The sequence below is a fragment of the Sinohyriopsis cumingii genome, chromosome 3 (assembly GCF_028554795.1).
Source record: "Sinohyriopsis cumingii isolate HCF-2022 chromosome 3, ASM2855479v2, whole genome shotgun sequence".
Taxonomy (NCBI): Eukaryota; Metazoa; Mollusca; class Bivalvia; order Unionida; family Unionidae; genus Sinohyriopsis; species Sinohyriopsis cumingii.
In genome coordinates, this window is record NC_142963.1 from 89245565 (window position 1) to 89265905 (window position 20341).

The 20341-nt window shown below is 36.0% G+C and overlaps 1 protein-coding gene across 1 annotated transcript; it reads right to left on the reverse strand.

Annotated features, from left to right (window-relative positions):
* Positions 1-1727: 1727 nt before the first annotated feature.
* On the reverse strand, positions 1728-9620 carry LOC149803263 (uncharacterized). The gene is made up of 5 exons (XM_089952913.1): positions 9243-9620; positions 8325-8360; positions 7884-7922; positions 6660-6692; positions 1728-4656 (listed from the first exon to the last, which is right to left on the reverse strand). The coding sequence occupies exons 1-5, from the start codon at positions 9256-9258 to the stop codon at positions 4307-4309; spliced, it is 474 nt and encodes a 157-aa protein (XP_089809039.1). The 5' UTR covers positions 9259-9620; the 3' UTR covers positions 1728-4306.
* Positions 9621-20341: the final 10721 nt, after the last annotated feature.

Sequence of the window (20341 nt, forward strand, 5' to 3'; positions counted from 1 at the left end):
TTCGTGTGCGATTCGTCTCAGTCACATAACTGGAATTCGCAGAGAGATGTCAGCAACGTTATTTTGGTTATTTTCGTTGCCAAAAACAGTCATGTTAGCTAGCAAGGAAACCTCCAACGCGTACAGACAGTGCCTATATTGGCACGGTTGAGTTGTCAACATCAACAGTGTTGATACATTCGTTGCGCTGAACACAGAATCACAACTGTTGTCATTTATGTAGTATGGAGACAATTCAATGATTGTCACGGAATTGTATAAAAAAATATATTAAATGCATGTATTCGGGTTTCGTTTTTCGTGTACAACGATACCCGAGGGTGATTTATGTATATTGTGTTGTATTTCGAAATAGTGAGTTCGGTTCATCATACGCCGCACGTGCGAAGTGCTTTCGATGGGAAGAACCGAATGCCTTCAGTGCACAGACAATATATGTGTATAAATACCTCACAGTAGGTAAAAATCTTTACATTATGGATAGTCTTGTCAGTCAGCGATATACTATAAGGACTTGCATATCTTCAGCTGTAGAGCTGTTCGGACTGTTCGGAGTATTCGGAATGTCCGGAGTGTGTAGAGCTGTTTGGAGTGTCCTGAGTATCTAGGGTGTCTAGAGTGTCTAGAGTTACCAGAGTGACCCAAGCGTTCAAAGTTATCAGAGTGATCGGGGTCGACGTGGTGAAAGCTGTAAAGACAACCACAGGAATTAACCGTAGAAGCTGTGAAGCTGAACTGTAGCAGCCGTGGAGCTGAAATAAAGTGTGCTGGTGACGGAGTGTATCTCCTAACATATAATCAATTAGCCGTTGACTAATTTGGGGTTCGTAAAACCCATTGTATCTTTCGGGACTGTAAAGATAAGTTGTATATCTGTCCTTTTTATCACCATAATTTCACTACCTGAATGAATTCATTTTACTACATGAGTAAAATTCTATATTGTTTACTAGCTGAGTAAACTATATCCATATTTTCATTGTCAAATCGTTATGAACCATTCACCCCTTGTGCTTGTATTTGGTAAAATAATTTATTTGTATTTTTCATTATTAAGTCTCTGCGTTCTTATGTTAATTAAATCCATTATTTGGATTATATATACACGCACATATTCATAATTAATTGCTCATTCAAATAATTAATTATGAAACATTGTATTTATATCATCGCCAAAAGTGTTCTGTTGTGAATCCGGAAATTCCACCCGATTATCTTGTTACAATGATATCATTGCGCGATTGTCCACAGAATAAATGTTTTGATGGTCTTAATAAAATAACTTGGACGCCTTTTTAACAGGTAATCAACTTACAATCTATTATATATTTTGGATTGTGTTGTGTGTGTATATATATATATATATATATATATATATATATATATATATATATATATATATATATATATATATATAATTGGATATGTTTATAGTATTTGAGTAGTAGTATGATAGGGGTCTGCGATGGGCAGGCCAATTCCAGTTCTTGATCCAGAAACCCCTTCTTTATACCGTGTGACTTTTTTCTATTAGGACTTTTGCATATAGTTGCATCCGTTGGTTTCGTAGACACCAAAACACAAAAAGCCTGGACACAAGCCAACATGCACGTTTCCATCTACACAGTCAATATAAATTTGCAAAATATGTAGTCCAAAAATGTAAGTCTAAAATTCTTGCAGCCAGGACGATTTGCTCAATTTATTTAAATGGTACAATAATCTAATCAAGTTGTCTATATATGCATATAACATATTCTATTAAAAGCGAACAGGTAGAGCAAGCAAACAGAATACAAATATTGCTTAAATGAAATCAAACTATAATAAGAACAACCATATGTGAACACATCCATGACTACCATACATATTTAACGTACGTCATGCGATTTAGGTTAAGCTTAAATTTAGAACATTTAATTATACATTACAAAATGAAAACACTAAATTAGACCATATAAATACGAATAGAAGCATGCCTAACAAATTGTATTAAAATATACATTTTTAAATATCAGTGGGAGACAATGCATTGAGATGATTAACCTATTTAAGTATTCATTCATATTTTATATATTTAAATACCTGATGCAGACTTTATAGCACGCCAGCAAGATAAAGACTTTGTATGTACTTTACGTTCACTCTTTCTAACTTTGAAAACTAATCTCATTCATAAAGCCAGCAACCACAAAACTTTGGCATACACTGTGTTTAACGAGCTTGAAACTATAGATATTTCAATCGCACACCGTTGCCAATTAACACGTTGTCTATGAAAATTGCGGATGGCGTAAAATTATCAATCTTTTTCATAACAAACATTTACGTGCGATAAAACATACATATTTTTCAAAACATTTAGTTTTCTTCTCCTCCCCTCCAGAGTGAGCCAAGTTCCCATGCCTCAAAACTATGACCAGGATAATGTCCAGAAATCTATTACTGTCATTTACTTGAATTTGGGTAAGGTGGGGTATATATAATTGTAATATAACATTTTGTAAGGAAATTGGACAGTTTTGAAAATTATATGTTCTCCCCACGGAGTAGGGGGCTGAAAATAAACCCAAAAGTAATGTTCCTTTCATATTTCGTCATTGCATCCACAAGCATCAGACCTGTGATAATTTTGTCAAATGATATAGAGGATGGGGAGTGATGGCAAACTGTGTTGTGGGAAGGTAACACAATATCTAACACGCTTGGCTACGAAAACATGATTCAAATGACTAGGATTTGTTGGTATATGACGTCTCCGGATCTTTGCAGCTTACTAACCTGGTACAACTTCCACTAACTGTTTATCAAATGGTAGTATTTCATTTTGTCGTAGGCTTCGGTAGTTGACGGCAGAGCAACGAATTTCCTTGCCATGCCAGTCTCTCGAAAAGGCATAGTAGAAAGTGACTTTTTGATAGGCTTGACATGTTTCCTCTGAAATTGTTGTATTGATGTTCGTAATGTACGGATAAAAGTTACTTGTAAAGTCAGAGTCAAGCACAAGTTTTCCAGCTGGAAAACCCACGTCTCCCTCACAAATAAAAGGTAGGTCATCTCAGTTTTCTTTATCCTCCACCATGGCTCTGGATAAGGTTAGAGAAGGTTTACTTGGCTTTCCTGTTGCAGAAAGAGTCAATAAAAAGTAAGGATCGTGTTACGAATCTAAGGTCATAAAGTAAGTAACAGAAAGAAACAAGACCAACAAGTTTGGTAAGATTTAAATAATTTAATTATGAAACTTTTAAAATGATAATATAAAAAGAACTTTGAGAATTATGAATTGGATCCAAAAACATCCTTTAAATTTGTTTTATAGTCCAAAAGAATCGAATGTTCTAAATGAATTTCAGATCCTCGAATGTACTGCACTGTCGGCAGTCCTGATTTATCAAAATGTCATTGCCCAGAAATCCTTTGAATAATTCACAATAGTCCAGGAATAATATTTTAGTCCAATGAGTACTCTGTATTTCCAGTGAACAAATCCAAACAAATGTTTCCTTTCAAATAATATCTAAACGCAACACTAAATTGGTCTGAAGACTGATTTTGCAACAAGAACATAAGAAATAATAATAATCAAAACTGTCCAGCTCCATGTACTTTTATACAAACAAAAGGGGTGCAAACGGTATTTTGCTATTTCTAGCAACGTGACTTTTTGTAAATATCTCACATCGTAAAAGAACCCACCTGACTTAAACCATTCAATGGAGAAAAAAAAATTAATTCTTCTATGAACCCACCTGAACACACCAGACAATGAGAAATTAAAACAAAGATGTCAACAGGTTTTATTATTAATATCATTATTTATAATCATAAACACCTATGTCAACAACTATTTATAGTCCCTACACAATCTATATTAATAATATGTTAAAATAGAACTGCATACCCATGTACAAAATCCAACTATACAAAATATCTTGATTATAGATGATCATTACAATTTACAGTCATGAACAAAAGTGGCGCATAATATAGACACAATCATGTACCAAGAGTTGCAGAACATACAGATATACATAACAATCGGTTTTTTAAATTAAGGCATTTTTGACTGAAAAGCTTTAAAAATATATTAAGCTACAGTGAATGTCTTTATCTGAGATTCAATCAACCCATGAAGTTACTCTCCCCTTCTTGTATATGTAGGGGTTATGTTTTCGTGCAAAAAATAAAACATTTTTGTTCGCTAAAAGTTTCATTTCACGTCACTGGTTACTTTCAAGGGCTCAAAATAAACTGAAAGTAAATCATCAAAGGAAAACCCAACGTCTGTAAGCATGCTTCAAGCATATCAGATTTCTAAACTTAATAGATCTAGCTTCAATGTTGCGTTTGAGACCCGTTCACCCGTCACTGTACAGTAGTATTGTCCATTGTCTTTGCATGCCACGTGGTTGGCGACGTTGAGACGAACGATTGCCGAATTAGAAGTGATAGTTCCCGTCTTTAGCTTGATTCTACTCGTGTTTACGTTCCTGTTATCTGGCGTGATGCTGACGTTGGTTTGTATTGTTCCAGATGCAGCCGATTCTCGATGGATTTCAACTTTTGTAACACCAGAATAGTTCCAAACGATGCAGACCATTTTTACATCACTGTCTCCAATGTACACATCACTTTTCGAAAGAGTAAATGTAACATCTGAAACATTTTATATGTATCATAAAAGAAAAATAAATAATTGAAATAGAATTTGTTCCGCACTTAAGTCATAATTAAGTTTTGTTTTCTTACCATCGCCTGACAATTTATCGTTTAATATAGTATAATACTGGTGGAAAGTTCCGTTTGAGATGCCTCTGAAAAAGAGGCAAGACAGACTCGGGGAGGGAGACACCAAGAGCTTAAATTCTGGCGTTAAATGGACGGTCAGCCTTCGTAATTGCGTCAGGAAAATAGAAAATAATCTTGTACATAATAAACCCTCGCCTCCTCGTCCCTCGTCAGAAATGATTTTAATACTTATATTAAAATAAGCCTTTTAAATAACTTGTAATTCTTTCTCCCTTTATTTTCTCTGTTGTGATTCATTCAAACTTGAATATGATTAATTTGTGGTAAGTACAACAAATCTTCCTTTCTCAGGCAGCCAAGTTTGCAATGGGTTAAATTATCTTCCGACATTAGAATCTAATCAAAAAAAGAAACTAGATATATCTGTTTCCGGTCAGTATGAAAAAGATAACACTTCTCTTCTCGAAGCAAAGTGTTACCGAAACTCATAGAAATATGTAAGTGACTGATAGAGACATGTTAAATTGGAGAGAAACTAATGCACATTTGTAAAGAGTTGTATATCAAATGCCTCGTGAGCGGCCATATTCTGAATATCCAATTGTAAAGGAAGGATAAGAAATTTCTACTAAAACAGTAATTACATTAAAGTGATTGAGTAAATTGGAATGGTTGAAATGCGATACACACTGAATAATTTAACAATAATACACATGTGCAAGTAAAGTTTTTTGGGGGGAAGTAGATAAGTAGTATATTCTGGTTAACTTCCATGACTTCTCTACTACACTGCGCGGAAGGGTGAATTTGAAGAACATGATAATAAACATCACTGACATAAACTTTCTTCCACCTCGCCAATGTAGGGTCGAATTGTGCTTTGAACACTCCTTGAAATGGAAAATAACGCAACTTGTCGGGAATAAAAATCGAAACAAAACAAAATAATCAGAGTCCCCACAAATAAATGAGAATGAAAAGTAGAGATTTAATTAATTCAATTGGAGACAAAAAGATGGAGTGGGTTGTTAAAGGGTGACTTCTGTGGATGTTCTCTGTTTCAGACTTGTTCCGAAAGCTATACAGAAACAAAGACAAAATATCAAATTGAAGAACAGTGAAAGGATTTTGGGTAATTTTACCCTCACAAAATTTGCAGAAAGTATTCGGTACAACATCCTGAAAAAGGCGAACAAAGACGATTAGCGAAATAAACAGTATGTATTCTAAGGTCGAAAATAGAGTTAGAAAGACAAACAAGGAAAATAACCAATAAAAGAGATAAGAGCATAACCTTTTGTATTTAAGTTGTAATTCAAATTTGTCTGGGGAGCTTGAAGAAAAATGAGAGAAAAAAAAACAACATTTAAGCATTTCTTAAATTCACATATTTTTTTCTCAGTACAAATTCAATATGCGTATTATAATATCGGTTACTTACGACCAAACATAAAACTTCTTTCATAGTTTTACATTTTAAAGTATTACTATTGTATCCTGTCAATGGAAACTGTTGAGTCCATTCATAAAATCTTGATAATATTCCCTGATGATTATTGTATTTTATTAGTAACTGTTTTCACTGCAGTTATAGCAAACTGCTTCATCTAAAAACTCTTAATTAGTTGATGAATATAATTTCTTTTCGTTTTCAGTGGCAAATATATTTTCCTTATTCCAGGAATATAACTAGTCGACAAATATTGATTAAAATTCAAGATTTAAGCTTGGTAAGAAAAATATAAATTAACACATGCACAACGATCTGCATCTCGAGCGTCAATTTTATTAATTTGTATTGTCTTCTTAAACTTTTATATTTTCATAATCCCAAATGTTAATTTAGTTTTAAATTTTCATAGATTTTATGGAAGAAAACTTGCAAAATAGATATACATATAGATATTTACCTTGAGCTGTCCAGGTCGTAAATGTTTGGAGAGCTAAAATTGAAGACATGAAAATGTGCACATTTTGACAAGGATCACGATTAAATTGCTCTATTTGTGATAACGGTGGAGTGTTTTGGAGGGAGGTCAAAGATAGAAGAGGAATAAAGGACAGTCGGTCAGTTAAAGAGACAAATAAAAGAGAATGTTTTGTCCTCTTTTGGCCATGCCATGAGTTCTAAAATGGAACAGAAAGTTGTAATAGGATACTGTGGATATTCTCTTTAGTCAGCATAAAGATCAAGCTACTAGACAAGGAGAAACTGTACACCCCCACCCCTCCCAATGTATTAAAACATATATAAATTAATTTCGTTTAAATAATAAACATAATAATACGCATAACATCATAGTTCATGTCTGTCTGTCTTTGTGTGTCTGTCTGTCTGTATGTATGTATGTATGTACGTACGTACCAACCTACCTACCTGCCTGCCTGCCTACCTAGCTACCTACGTACCTACCTGCCTACTTACATACATACATACATACATACATACATACATATGACATTTAAGAATGGTTTTAAGCGTTGCTTAATGATATCTTCAGTGTAATTTCAGTTCTACTTCTACTACACTTGGCAGGAGTAGGAGTAAGCATCTTCTAAAATTACACTGAATATTACAGACAGAACGTTCGCTCCACCTCACAAACACTAGGAATAATTTGTATTCTGGATTACTTCCTTAGAAGACTCTCTTTTGACATGTATGCTCTAGACCCATCAGAAATTTACCCCATTCAAAGTCCCTGCAAACAAACATTGGACAAGTCACGCGTACTCAGCTGCATTACAAAGGACTGGTTTCCTCAGTTGTTTACAGCTCCACACAACGACGATTTGTGCTCCTATGGATATATGTTTAGATCACGGTAACAGTCGCTTAATGCCATGTAAAATAAACCAGTGTATTATTACAGTAGTTCCCAACAAATTTGTTTATTCAGTGATTTCAGTTCCGCAAAACAGCATATTGTGTTAATGTGGGGATATAAAAGTAACTAGTAATCTTTGTGTGAATGGTCAAACGCTGTATTGTGAAATACAGTGGAAAAATGATCAATAGATATTACGTTTATTGTACTTCATAGGAATTAGAAATCTTCCGACGATGTAATTGAGGATGTGAACAGAATATATTGAAAAGAATTATGAAGAATTAAAAAGAGGCACATGCTTACGTTTGTCAGATGTGGTCAGTGTCGTATTTGTTCCATCAGCTGTAAAGAATGAGAGTCAAATCGATGAAATCTTTAAAAAGGAATGGGTGCAGCAGATGATGCTGGACACTGAAGAAAAAGAAGAAGAGCAAAACCATCAACAAGTACAAGAAGAAGAAGAGAATATGTTAAAGTCGAAATGACCGTTAATTTTAGATTCAGAAAAAAAATGATATGGAAAGGGGAAGAGAGTTACCTTGGGTTCTTGTTTTATCCTTCGTTGATGATTTGTTAAACTTATGAATCTCGTTGAAAATTTTAAATATTTTGTTCGCAAAGACTTGCACAAGATAAGAAGTATTTAACTCACTTAAAAAATTTCGTTTGAAATCAGCAAACGCATTCTCATTTTATATTTTACAAGGTTTGTTGAAACTTTGTATGAACTGGATACTAAAGTACCTTGTTCTCCATGTAGGGAGTCTTCCACAAATTGAGCTGAAAAAATGAAAATTAAACATATAGATAGCATGGATTTTCATTTTCCTTTCTACTAGAAGTCACGAATGACTATACAAAATTTTTCCACTTCACACTCGTGAAATATTTCTGTATATCTACCCAAAAACTTATATTTTCATTTTGTTCATAAAGAAGGTCATTAAAACGACCGGTTTCAACACGAGTCCGAGGTATTCAACAAACGTTCACCAGAAAATTACACTCTTACTCCGCTAAAAGCCGCCAACATCCGTCTAAAATATCAAAACATTCTGATCAAAATATTTCCTAGGAAAAAAATGCATACGTAAATTTTCTTTACTTGTTCTTTTCCTCAGCAGAGTTTGTGTTTACAATCTGTTCGATTCAATATACATAAACATCTCAGTCAAGAGGCTACTACGAAGTTCTATACTAAATATGCTATTTAACAAGATTTTGTAGCACGATATCATTTTTCCTCAGGCATACTACATCAACCAAATGACTGACAAGGTATTTACATTGATGCGCAGTAGTATTTTGATCGATGATGTGGTAAGGTAGCATGTAACATACCACATCAGGAACGTCATCGGCCTTTTCTATCGCATGCCTCAAATGTAAATGATGGCCACTTTGAACTGCCCTCAAGCCTGTGGTTGTCCTTAGATAATAATAACTCCATCACGTCATAACAAGTGGATGACATGTTGTAATAAGCATCAACGTGAGAAATAGCATATTATTATTGAAACCAAATAATTCTTCAAATTTTTCTTTACAGTGTTGGAGAAATTACATAAAAATTAGAAGTGTCTGTATTTCGTTGACTGTATAATTGTCGCTGAATGTTATTTACAACACCTTTCATTTTATAAGAACGTGTTATTCGCTTACCTAATCGTATGCACATCCTCCAAAATCTTACCAATTTTAGCAAGTATCACAGCGATTGCCTCCAAATCTCTTTCAGAGAATCAAATTTATTCGGCTCGCGTCAGAAAGAAACGAGCATGTTCAGAATAAATATACCAATGACGCATAATGTAAAGCTTCTAAACTAGTCGCATACTCGAATACACAAACTGTATATGCACAGAGAACTTGCAGATATCAGCCTGGGAATATAAAATAAAGCTGCACCCCCCTTCCGGATTATTCACATCAAGCGGATATATGTTGATCCCATCCATTATGAAAGCGTTGACTATGTGCTTGACGTGAAAGTGACGTGACGCTAACATAGAAACTGATCTTGCTATATTCCTCCTGGCTAAATAAAAGTTTCATTTTGCTTACGGTAAGTGTGTGACTGGACTAACTTTGTTTTCATTATTAATTTTATCTGTCTTTGTAAACGCACTGGTTTGGCTTTCCAGAGCATAGCGATGACAACCGACGCATGCTGAGTGACCGAAGCTAAATTAATCTGGTTACGGATATTTACATTCTTTATGAATTTTTCTAAATGTTGTGCTAATTGAATGCATGCAAAACCTTTTCATTTGTGACGTAATATTCTATAGGCAGTGGTGCAAGTCGGCGCGATTAGATATTTCGTACATTTAAGACATCTATTGCGGGTACAGGGAGATCGTTGAGTCGGTGCCGTACATTAAGAGTTAAAATCTACTTTCACCAATATCCATTGGTTCGTGCATCACACTATATGCCTTATAGTGAGTTATCTTCCATTGAATAATATCACAAAGCTTGTCGGTAACATGCCACCTGAAAATAATAATAATAATAATAATAATAATAATGAGGACTTTGTATATCGCCTAATCTTTAGAAGCTCTAAGCGCTTTACAACATTAGACAACACCTATAAGATAAAAACATATAATAATATTATTACAAAAACAAACACCATGAAATTAGAAAAACATTTAAAAAAAATAAAAAAATGCTGAGAATATTTCAGGTAGGAAACATTATTAGGTCTTTAAGTTTGTTCTTGCAGTCGAAATAAGTGAGTTTTGAGAGCCTTCTTCAATGTGATCACCGTGTCTTTATGTCTAAGTTCAGTGGGCAATTCATTCCACGTTGCTGGGCCCTGGTATGCAAAAGAACGCTGTCCATATGACTTTGTTTTCATAGTGGGAATAATGAGTATACGATTGTCAGAAGAGGAGCGTAAGTATCTTGCTGGTGTGTACACATGGGTGAGATCGGATAGGTATGTTGGACTAGAGTCCGACAGTGAAACGTAGCACAGAGAACAAATTTTGTGTTTGATTCTGGATCGAATGGATAACCAGTGTAGGGTACAGAGCAGCGGCGAGGTGTGCTCTGATCGTGGTACTCTAAGTATGATCCGAGCAGCTGTGTTTTGAATTTTTTGAAGTTTCTGGAGTAGATATTGAAATGAACCAGGCAGAATTCAGTTACAATAGTCTAGTCTTGAAAGTAATAATGAACACACAAGTGTTTTAGTGGCATCAACTGAAAGATATTTGCGAACTGAGCTGATGCGTCTCAGCTCAAGATATGCAGCCTTGCATTTGCTCATGACATGTTGGTGCAATGTGAGAGTACTGTCCAGAGTAACACCTAGGTTTCGTACTGATTGTGTGAATTTAATGTTGGCGTTGCTGATATTTATTGTTTGAGGTAAAGGATGTGAAAGTCTTTGTGTTGTGATCAGAATGGCCTCAATTTTATTATCATTCACCTGCAGCTTGTTACATGTCATCCATGATTTCACATCAGAAATGCACCTCTCTACACCTTGGATGGTAGCATCAACTTCAGTTGGGTGGCTAGATTTGTATATTTGGGTGTCATCAGCGTACAATTGGTGAGACACTGGATGATGATCTATGACACTTGAGAGCGACTGAGTGTACAGAATGAAGAGAACAGGTCCAAGATCGGACCTCTTGGAATATATTCTATCCATAACATCAGCCGATACATACATTCAGTGGCTAGAAAAAAGAGGAAGTAGAAAAAAGATTCAGAAAAGAAAGATATTGAACAAGTCACTACTGTAAAATAAGAGACTGATATTATGCATCCAGAACACATTTCAATGCAGTCTGTGTGTATGCAAGAAGAGAACAATACAAGTCCTGGTCATGCCACGATGGTATGAACAAGAACAACACTTAATATGGTGTTATACTCTTCGCTTCTCTGAAATAATCAGAGTCCTAAACAGGGAACATTAGTATCGTTGTAAAATCGATCATCTAGTTTCAACTGCAGCACGACAAGTTTTTGATGATGACACCAGAAGACACTTAGGAAGTGTATCTGGAAGATGCATGGTCCCTCATCTTTAAAGTGAAGATTTTTACAGAGTAGTTTAAAGACTTGAAATAAAATTCCTTACCTCTGCTGGCTTAAATTCTTTTGCAACATAGTACGAAGTCCGTTCATCGACTTTATTGACTGTTTGTTTTTTCAAGGAAAACGTTAAGTATTATGACTTATTATGACTTATTATCACCTGTAACAAAAAAATAGCAATTGGAAATGTCATTGCCTTCTCACTCAAAATTCGTATACAGCTTCTTGGAATCCCCTGGTGTGTACTAAACCTAAAGTTGTTCAAGCCTACGTTATCACCAGACACGACATTCTTTGTCCATGAACCCATAGGATAGCTGTCTATTTTCGGAAAGACCACAGTGTGGAATATTTCGATTCTTATCGATTACCTTTTCTGGACGTCGACACCAATGACTTTATGAGAAGAAATGTTGCATCACGTTATTAAATAATGTGAGATGACAATGATCTGTGATGTGATGTGATTTGGATTTTTAAGGTATCTTTAAGAATTTTTCAGCCATATCTCTACGATGTCTGCAATGTGGCAGTTTATAGTGATGTCTAGCACTGGGGCATCATGCCGCAGACATGTAAAATGATGTCCCACCCAGCCAAATTATCATGACACCATGCCGAACAGTCCGAACACTAACCTCTTAATGCTGAACGCCAAGCGACGCAGCTGTTAATACCATTTTTATAAGTCTTTGGTATGACTCGACCGGTGATCGAACGAAAGATCTCTCGCATCCGAGGCGGACGCTCTAACCACTAGGCCACCGGATCGGTCTACAATGATCTGATAATATTATGTGTGGCCAATATTGTGTCGATTTTCTTCATCAACTTAGTCTTGGATTCATTCTAGAATATTTTAAGGTTTCTCTAGAACCGTTAATAAATTAGAAAAGTGATTTTTCTGTCTGTCTGCCTGCCTGTATGTCTCTGTCTCAGTTCACTCCTTTAAGATACAAACAATCATTGTACTTTTCTGTCCCTATATGCATAAGACAAAAGCAACTGCATTTCATTTAGAGGCAGAACAACTCATGTTTCCCATTAAAGACATTGAACACGCTATACTGTTGCAAACAGACAGACTCGCCACCCGTGATAAACCTATGACATAATAAGGCATTTCGGCTCGAGTTCAAACCATCACCTCATCATACACTGTAACAAAGTATATCTTTCAAAATGAAGGACTAATGTTAATTCTCGTTTGTTGCCGTAAATTAAATTTTTGACCCTATTTAACATGCCCATACCGTTTGTCCCTAATATGCCACCCCGTACTACTGATGTATATTTCCGCGATCAAGAATATGAGGTATCTTACCATCAGCGTTTGAGCCCGTTTCTATGAGGACGAAATAGGTTACGAAAGCTGTGACACCGATGCATAAAACCACAGTAGTTAAGACAGCAATCTTCAAACTTCTCGGGCTGCAATGCATTTCTGAGCTAAGAAAAGATGGGAAAGCCACTAAAGATTAGCAGAGGATTGTAATAAAACTGTGATGTAAAATAATCTCATAAAAAGTGGACATCAAATGTTAGCAGTTCGTTATCCTACAATGTGGCAAGAGAAAAAAGGTTTTCCTACGTTTATTTCTTATTGCAATCTATACTACTATCTCTATTACTATTGCTGCTAATGATTTTATAGGGTCTAATGAATATTAATAATAATCATAATAATAATCAAAATTATTACTATTATTATCATTATTGTTGTTGTTGTTATTCTTATATGTTCGGTAGGACACATGGTATGGCTGGATATCAAATAAACCGAATGGTTGTCTAGCGTTACTGTCAAACAAAATTAAAAAAAAAAAAAACAACGAAACAAACTCAGACACAGAGCTTTACATTATAAAGATCTATTGCTTGATTCTAAAACTGTTTACTTTGTATACACTGGAAGTGCAATTTCTAATAATGAAAAGGCTTAATACTTAATACATATCTTGCCTGATGTCTTGAATCAAAAGCAAACAATTTAGCAATTATAAACAATCTGATTGGCTAGATACAAATGTAATAATGTACGATCTAAGTTTGTTTTAATCTTTTCTGAAAAGACAGCCGTGTAAGACGTATTTTCATTGTTGTAGGGGCCCAAATATACTATATAAGCCTGCCCTTATGCTCATAGAGTGTTGACCCTATTTAACACAGAACTCCCGTTTGAGTCTAAAGTGCTAATCCAATTCTACTGTCATTGACTGATTTTAAGTTAAACCTAGTGGTTAAACGGAGTCTTGCTAAGACCCCTTCAACTATTTCATGACTTTAACCTTTTATGTTCTTGGGGATTTTTATTGCCTTTTTAATGACGGTATCTATTATTCCTATATACGTCAGTTTTCTTCTTGATTCTTTGTAAAAAAATATTTTAAACATCAGTTTAGGAATTGGGGAAGTAATAAGGTTTCTAAACTTACACACGCACACACATAGCAGGACAAGCGTTGAGTTTTACATTTTTCATACATTGACACCTTTAAACATAGTTCCAGTTAATCTGCGTTGTTTACACGATCAGAACTCAGTCAGTTTATTGGTCAGGAATAAAATTTCTGCCCCACTTCATTGATTTTGAATGTGGTCTCTTTTCACGTGGTTGTATCCCATGATGTTGTTTTGATATTTGCTGATTCGGGTGAATTAACGTCAGATTCCAGGTACGTAGTCAGCTTCCTAGCTGATGGTCTAATTGTATACTATTCACTTTATTTACCTGCATTTTTGTGGTGTGGATGTATACAAGGTTACAAATTTAAAAGTTTATTGAAGAAGAAGGTAGCATTTCCTAGTGTGACACTAGCATGTACTGTAACTTTAAACGGAAGTATTTTTCCAGTCAAAGTCAAGAATTACAAAGCTATAATATATTTAGGAAGACCTGTCGCTCTTATTGCTAAGGTTATAAGTGATCTCTCTTTCGACTGATAATCGGCCATATTGAAAGCAAATCTTTTCCAGAGTTGTTGGTGTTGTTGTAGGGTTTAACGCCATTTTTCAGCACACGATAGGCTATACATGGCGACCTGTATTAATGGTGGAAGAACTCAGGAAAAATCCCGGAAAGAACCACCGACCCACGAGAAGCTACTGGCAAGCTTTCTCACATACCCACATTGGCTGAATCGGAGACTCGAACCCACGCAGACAGAGGTGAGATGGCAGTGATCCGTACCGGAGAGCGCTTTAGACCACTCGGCCACTCGGGGCTCCTCTTTTCCAGAGAATAGTGCCCCTGGGGATATCAGTTATGTCTTATCTCTTACCTTATTTTACTGAGTGCATGTTAACGACTGTTCTTCGAGGATTTCAGCCTTATCAAGAACACTTGCCATGTGCATTGATATCAAAACTTGATGCATTTCTCAATGCACTTTTTCACTAGGTGGCGTTAAGTATATACGTTTATGAAGGTATTTTAGCCATATTTTATATAATGTGCCCAAAATGCGCACGAGAAAGCAGCGTAGTTGACTAGTGGATGATTAATTAATGTCTCATATAAATATATTTGGTGCATGGAGGCGTTTTGTTGCATCAGTTGGCTAAAAATAAAGTCATTTGTGGACTGGTTCCCAATTAAATTTTTGCGTGTGTACTTTTTATATACCAAGAGGGCTTCTAAGCCAACATGCGTATTCACGAGTCTAGTCTGTCTCAATCAAGCTTCCATTTCGGAATTTTTTTTGAAAAATGTTTAAAATATTATAATTCTTTTTGCGATATGTTTCACAGAGTCTACACTACGGGATTTGTTTTTACCAATAACTTGAACTGCGAGGCATGAAAGATTTACTTCATTCCGATGCATGTGTACGTTCATCAAGCGTGTAAGAGAAGGCACTTGCAATTGTACTAACCTATCCCGCCTGGACATGACAGTGAGTCGGTGAAATGTATCTATGGTAACCAGAGCATAAAATGTAGGCCAATTTCTCTCTCTCTCTTGACGGCAATAAGTAGACATATTTAAAAGTCCCATGGCTGTCATAACATTACAAGAATAATCCTACATTAAAAATTGTATGACGTACTTTTCTTTCCCATTTGTCCTTTAACAGGTTTTTTTCCGTTCCTTCCTCATATATTCAGCTCAAACAGTAATACCCACAGAATCAAACTGTGAAGTTAAATATAAATTAAAAAATCTTTACAGGATCGATTGGCAATTAAGATTTTCACCGAAGATTTTGCTTAAAATCTTAAATACAAGTATTATCTTACAACAATAATTAAAAGAGCGAAAACAAACTGGATCTGCCTGTCCTGGTGAATTATGTTCGGTAATTTATGCATATCACTGAAAACATATTATGGGACTGCCAATGTGGCCCGGAATAATATATATATATATATATATATATATATATATATATATATATATATATATATATATATATATATATATATATATATGTATATATATGTATATGTATATATATGTATATATATGTATATGTATATATATATATATATATATATATATATATGTTTATATATATATATATATATATATATATATATATATATATATATATATATATATGTTTATATATATATATGTTTATATATATATATATATATATATATATATATATATATATATATATATATATATATATATATATATATATATATATATATATATATATATATATATATGTATGTATGTATGTATATGTAGATATATATGTATGTATATATATATATATATATATATATATATATATATATATATATATATATATATATATATATATATATATATATATATATATATCATATGGCGAATAACAGTCCTTTCAAGAGCACTGGATCCAGCAAGGGATCACGTGTGTCAGGGATTGATTAAGACCAATGCAATAAACTAACAACGAACAGTACAAGACTAGTATCTAACTGGCCTGTGTGCTTCCGACTTTAAATGAGTCTTTTTCAAAGGCAAACACAAAACATAGTTGCACTTTTCGTTGTCAGTTACTCGCACATACATACATACATACATACATACATACATACATACATACATAAGTAGTGAATAGGGACGGTTCAGCGACAACGGGAATTAGCATTAAAAACCACCCTGAGACGATTTGGCGACAATGGGAAATTTAACATTACCAAAACCCCTGGGACTGTTTAGCGACAATGGGAAATTAACATGGGAAATAAATCGTGGGACTGTTTAGCGACAAGGGGAAATGGAACAGGGTCGGGATCCTATTTTAATATGGTCCCGACCTTATGGGTCTATGGAAATGGAACAGGGTAGAGGGATAGAACACACACACACACACACACACACACTATAGACAACAGACATTTATTTTAAAAAAGGGTAGGCAATGAAAGTCAAGGTCTTTTCGAGACCTATGAGTGGCCCTGAAAAGGGCCTTTGGTATTATGTTAATATACCCTTAATATTAACATAAAGGGCATCTGTGAGATCTTCTTCTTCTTCTCAAGCTGCGCCTGACTGCAGGGCCATATAGTAATACTCTGTTAATATTTTTAGGCATCCTTGCCTTTCCACATATATTCTTCTTATCCACAGGCTGGTGTCTGTCCTGTGGACAACTGTCCACTTGGATCGGACATACATCGGTATGTCCGTCCGGAACATCATGGAAGATACAAGAGTTGATGATTTAGCGTCGGTCCACATGTTGGGGTGCCGAGAACAGGTGAAGGAATGCAGTGAACTGCGCTTATTTATAGGGAGAGGAAGGATTGAAACGGATTGAGATCATTGACCAATCATAACACGCGTTACAAAATTCAGTCATCCCACGTCCAATCCAAAGAGAGCAGCCTGTGACGTCACATGTCCTATATAGATTCGCTAGCGCCTGTGCGCAGTCAATCCAAGCGACAGTTTTTCAACATGACGGAAACTCAGAAAACGATAAATTGGGGTGCACCAGCCGTGAAGACTACCCAAGGGAACCCGGACTTACTTTCAGAAGAGGTGAATTGGGATTTTGTGGATTTTCTTACCTCGCAAGAATTTGTTCCGGAACCTTCGTCACCTTCTCCTTCATTACCGCACGTGGAGAATTTTAGACAGAGACACAAAGAAGAATTGGAGAAATTTATACAACAGCAAAAGGAAGCGGAACAAGCTTTTCTCCTACAGCAAAGCAGCAAGAAGAAGAGGTAAGAAAAAAAAAACAACAACAAGAAGCAGCAAAGAAACAAGGGTGTGAAAATCAAACGGTCACGGTACTGTTAGATATTTTAGCGGAGTTAAGAAGTCTGAAACAAATGTATCAGACTTCTTTATTACGACCGAAGAGAATACGACCTTCCCGAGCTAAACACTCCAACTCTTGTGACTAAGCCTACCGTACCACCCATAGTGATTTCAAACAAATCATCATCATCATCAACAGTACGCAGTCCAGAAGTAGGCCTTGGCCGTGGCAAAGGCTTAAGGCAGTTAAAGTTGATTGTTTAAACTCACCCCTACACCAAAAAAGGCCCTTTTCACCCATGTCTCTCGAAAAGAGATAGTCTTTCAATTGCCAACATCCATTAAAACTCAAATAAAAAACACATTTTACCCTATAGTACGTGTGAATGATGGAGTGTGTGAGTGTAAGTTCTTATTTTAAAATCAAAACCCAAAGACACTTACCTTTTATACCTAATTTTATTCTTTTATAAATATTTACAATTCAATTCACAATTCACAACATAGCACTTTAAAAAGTTCATTGACTTCTTCTGTCTCTTTGTTCACTCTCTCTGTTTTTTCAATTTCTTCACCGTTACAGTCTTTTCCTCCTCTTCCTCCTCACTTTCTTCCCTTCTTCTTTTCTTCTCCTGTTTCTTTTTCTTCAACTGTCTGCTTTCTTCCTCCTCTTCTTCCTCTCCATCACTCCCCTCTTCTTGCTCCTGTTGTTTCTTAGGGCAATCTGGAGACCAATGTCCTTTTTCTTGACAATGATAACAGGTATCTTGACTTTTATCTCTTTTAGCCCCTGTTTTGTTTTTTTTGACGGTCTGGACACTCTGAAGACCAATGCCCTTTCTTCTGACAGATATAGCAAGTATCTTGACTTTTATCTCGAAAGGAAGGAGAGTAGTCCGACGACTGGTCTGAAGAAAATTTTCTAATGACTCCTCGCAACGCTCTGATGAAACGTTCGATTTGTGTAGTCTCGTCCATCGTTGTGCTCGGTTTGAGAGTGAAATGAATAGTGAAAGGATAAGACACACGCCCTTTATGTACGCTGGTCTGCCATGACTATAAAGTAACCCATGGTGTTTAAATTTTAGTCATTTGACGTTTTGCTATCAAGATGAAACGATCCAATTCATTCAAGAAGAAAGAAGAAGAAAGTAAGAGGCAGAAACGTGATCTATCGCCTCGTACCAGGGCTGAAGTCTTGGCACAAATTCATGCCAGTGATTTTGAAGAGGACATGAGTGAACCAGAATCCAAACCCAGAGAGTTTTCCTCTAAACAAAGTTCACCACCCTTAGTCAACCCTGAAAAGTACTATTCTATTCAAGAGACCGAAAAGCGTCCCTCTAGAAAATTTAGAACCACGGCTTACAAATACACGGTGAAGTTTAAAGATTTCAAGTCCGAAGTACCGTTAAAGAAAGCAGAAGGGTTCATCACCGAGATGTGGGATTCTTTGCTTACCACACTCAAGCGACAATGTCAACCCAAAGAAGACGATCGCTTGAGACTTTCCATACAACACGACGGCTTGAAATCCCCTGTTTGGATCGAGTTTAGCAGCCCTGCAGAATTGACCGCTTCCAAAGTCATGGACAAGATTCAAAACGTAGAACAATCCAATGACCAGTTTGACATCACCGATGGAAAAGCCACACTGGACATGACCCACGTCTCTCCTCCTCAAGGGACCGGACGCAAAAAGGTCTTATTGGTGAACGGTCTTCGTAACACCAAAAAGAGTCTCGTCCAAATTAACAACCCTCAAGACCAGATGTGCTTAGCCCGAACCATCGTGGTGGGACGAACCTATGCCAACAAGAACGACACGGCAGAATGGAAAAGAGCCTGGAAAACAATTCAAAAATCGGACCGGGCCAAACAACGAAGTGAAGCAGAACTCCTGTTCCAACTTGCTGGTCTGTCCAAAAACACACCCTGTCGCATTCCTGAGATGCAAAAATTGCAAGATGTCCTAGCTCCACGCTACACCTTGAAAGTGCACCCTCAAGAACTGCGTGGGCCTCTGTTGTTTCGAGGCCAAGATTTTAAGGACGGAAAATACATTCATGTCTATTATCACGATGACCATTTCGATACCATTACCAGTATCACTGCATTCCTGGGATACGGTTATTACTGTGAGAAATGTGACCATGGTTATAATAATCGACAGCAACACAAACATTGCGGATTGAAATGCTCAGGATGTTTGGCCTCTCCACCCTGTCTGAGCGAAGGACAAGAACGAGTACATTGTCCTGCTTGTCTGCGCACGTTTGTCAGCCCTGCCTGTTACCAACAACATCTGAAGACGCAAGGTTCACAGCAGAAATGTGCTTGTCAACTCCTGAGATTGTGCCCTACGTGTGGACAAGGCATACGTACCAATAGTACCAAGGCACACGTATGTCGAGGAAAGAAAAAATGTCACATTTGTCATCACATCGTGGACTTGGAACACCAGTGCTACGTGCAAAGATACCAACCCCCA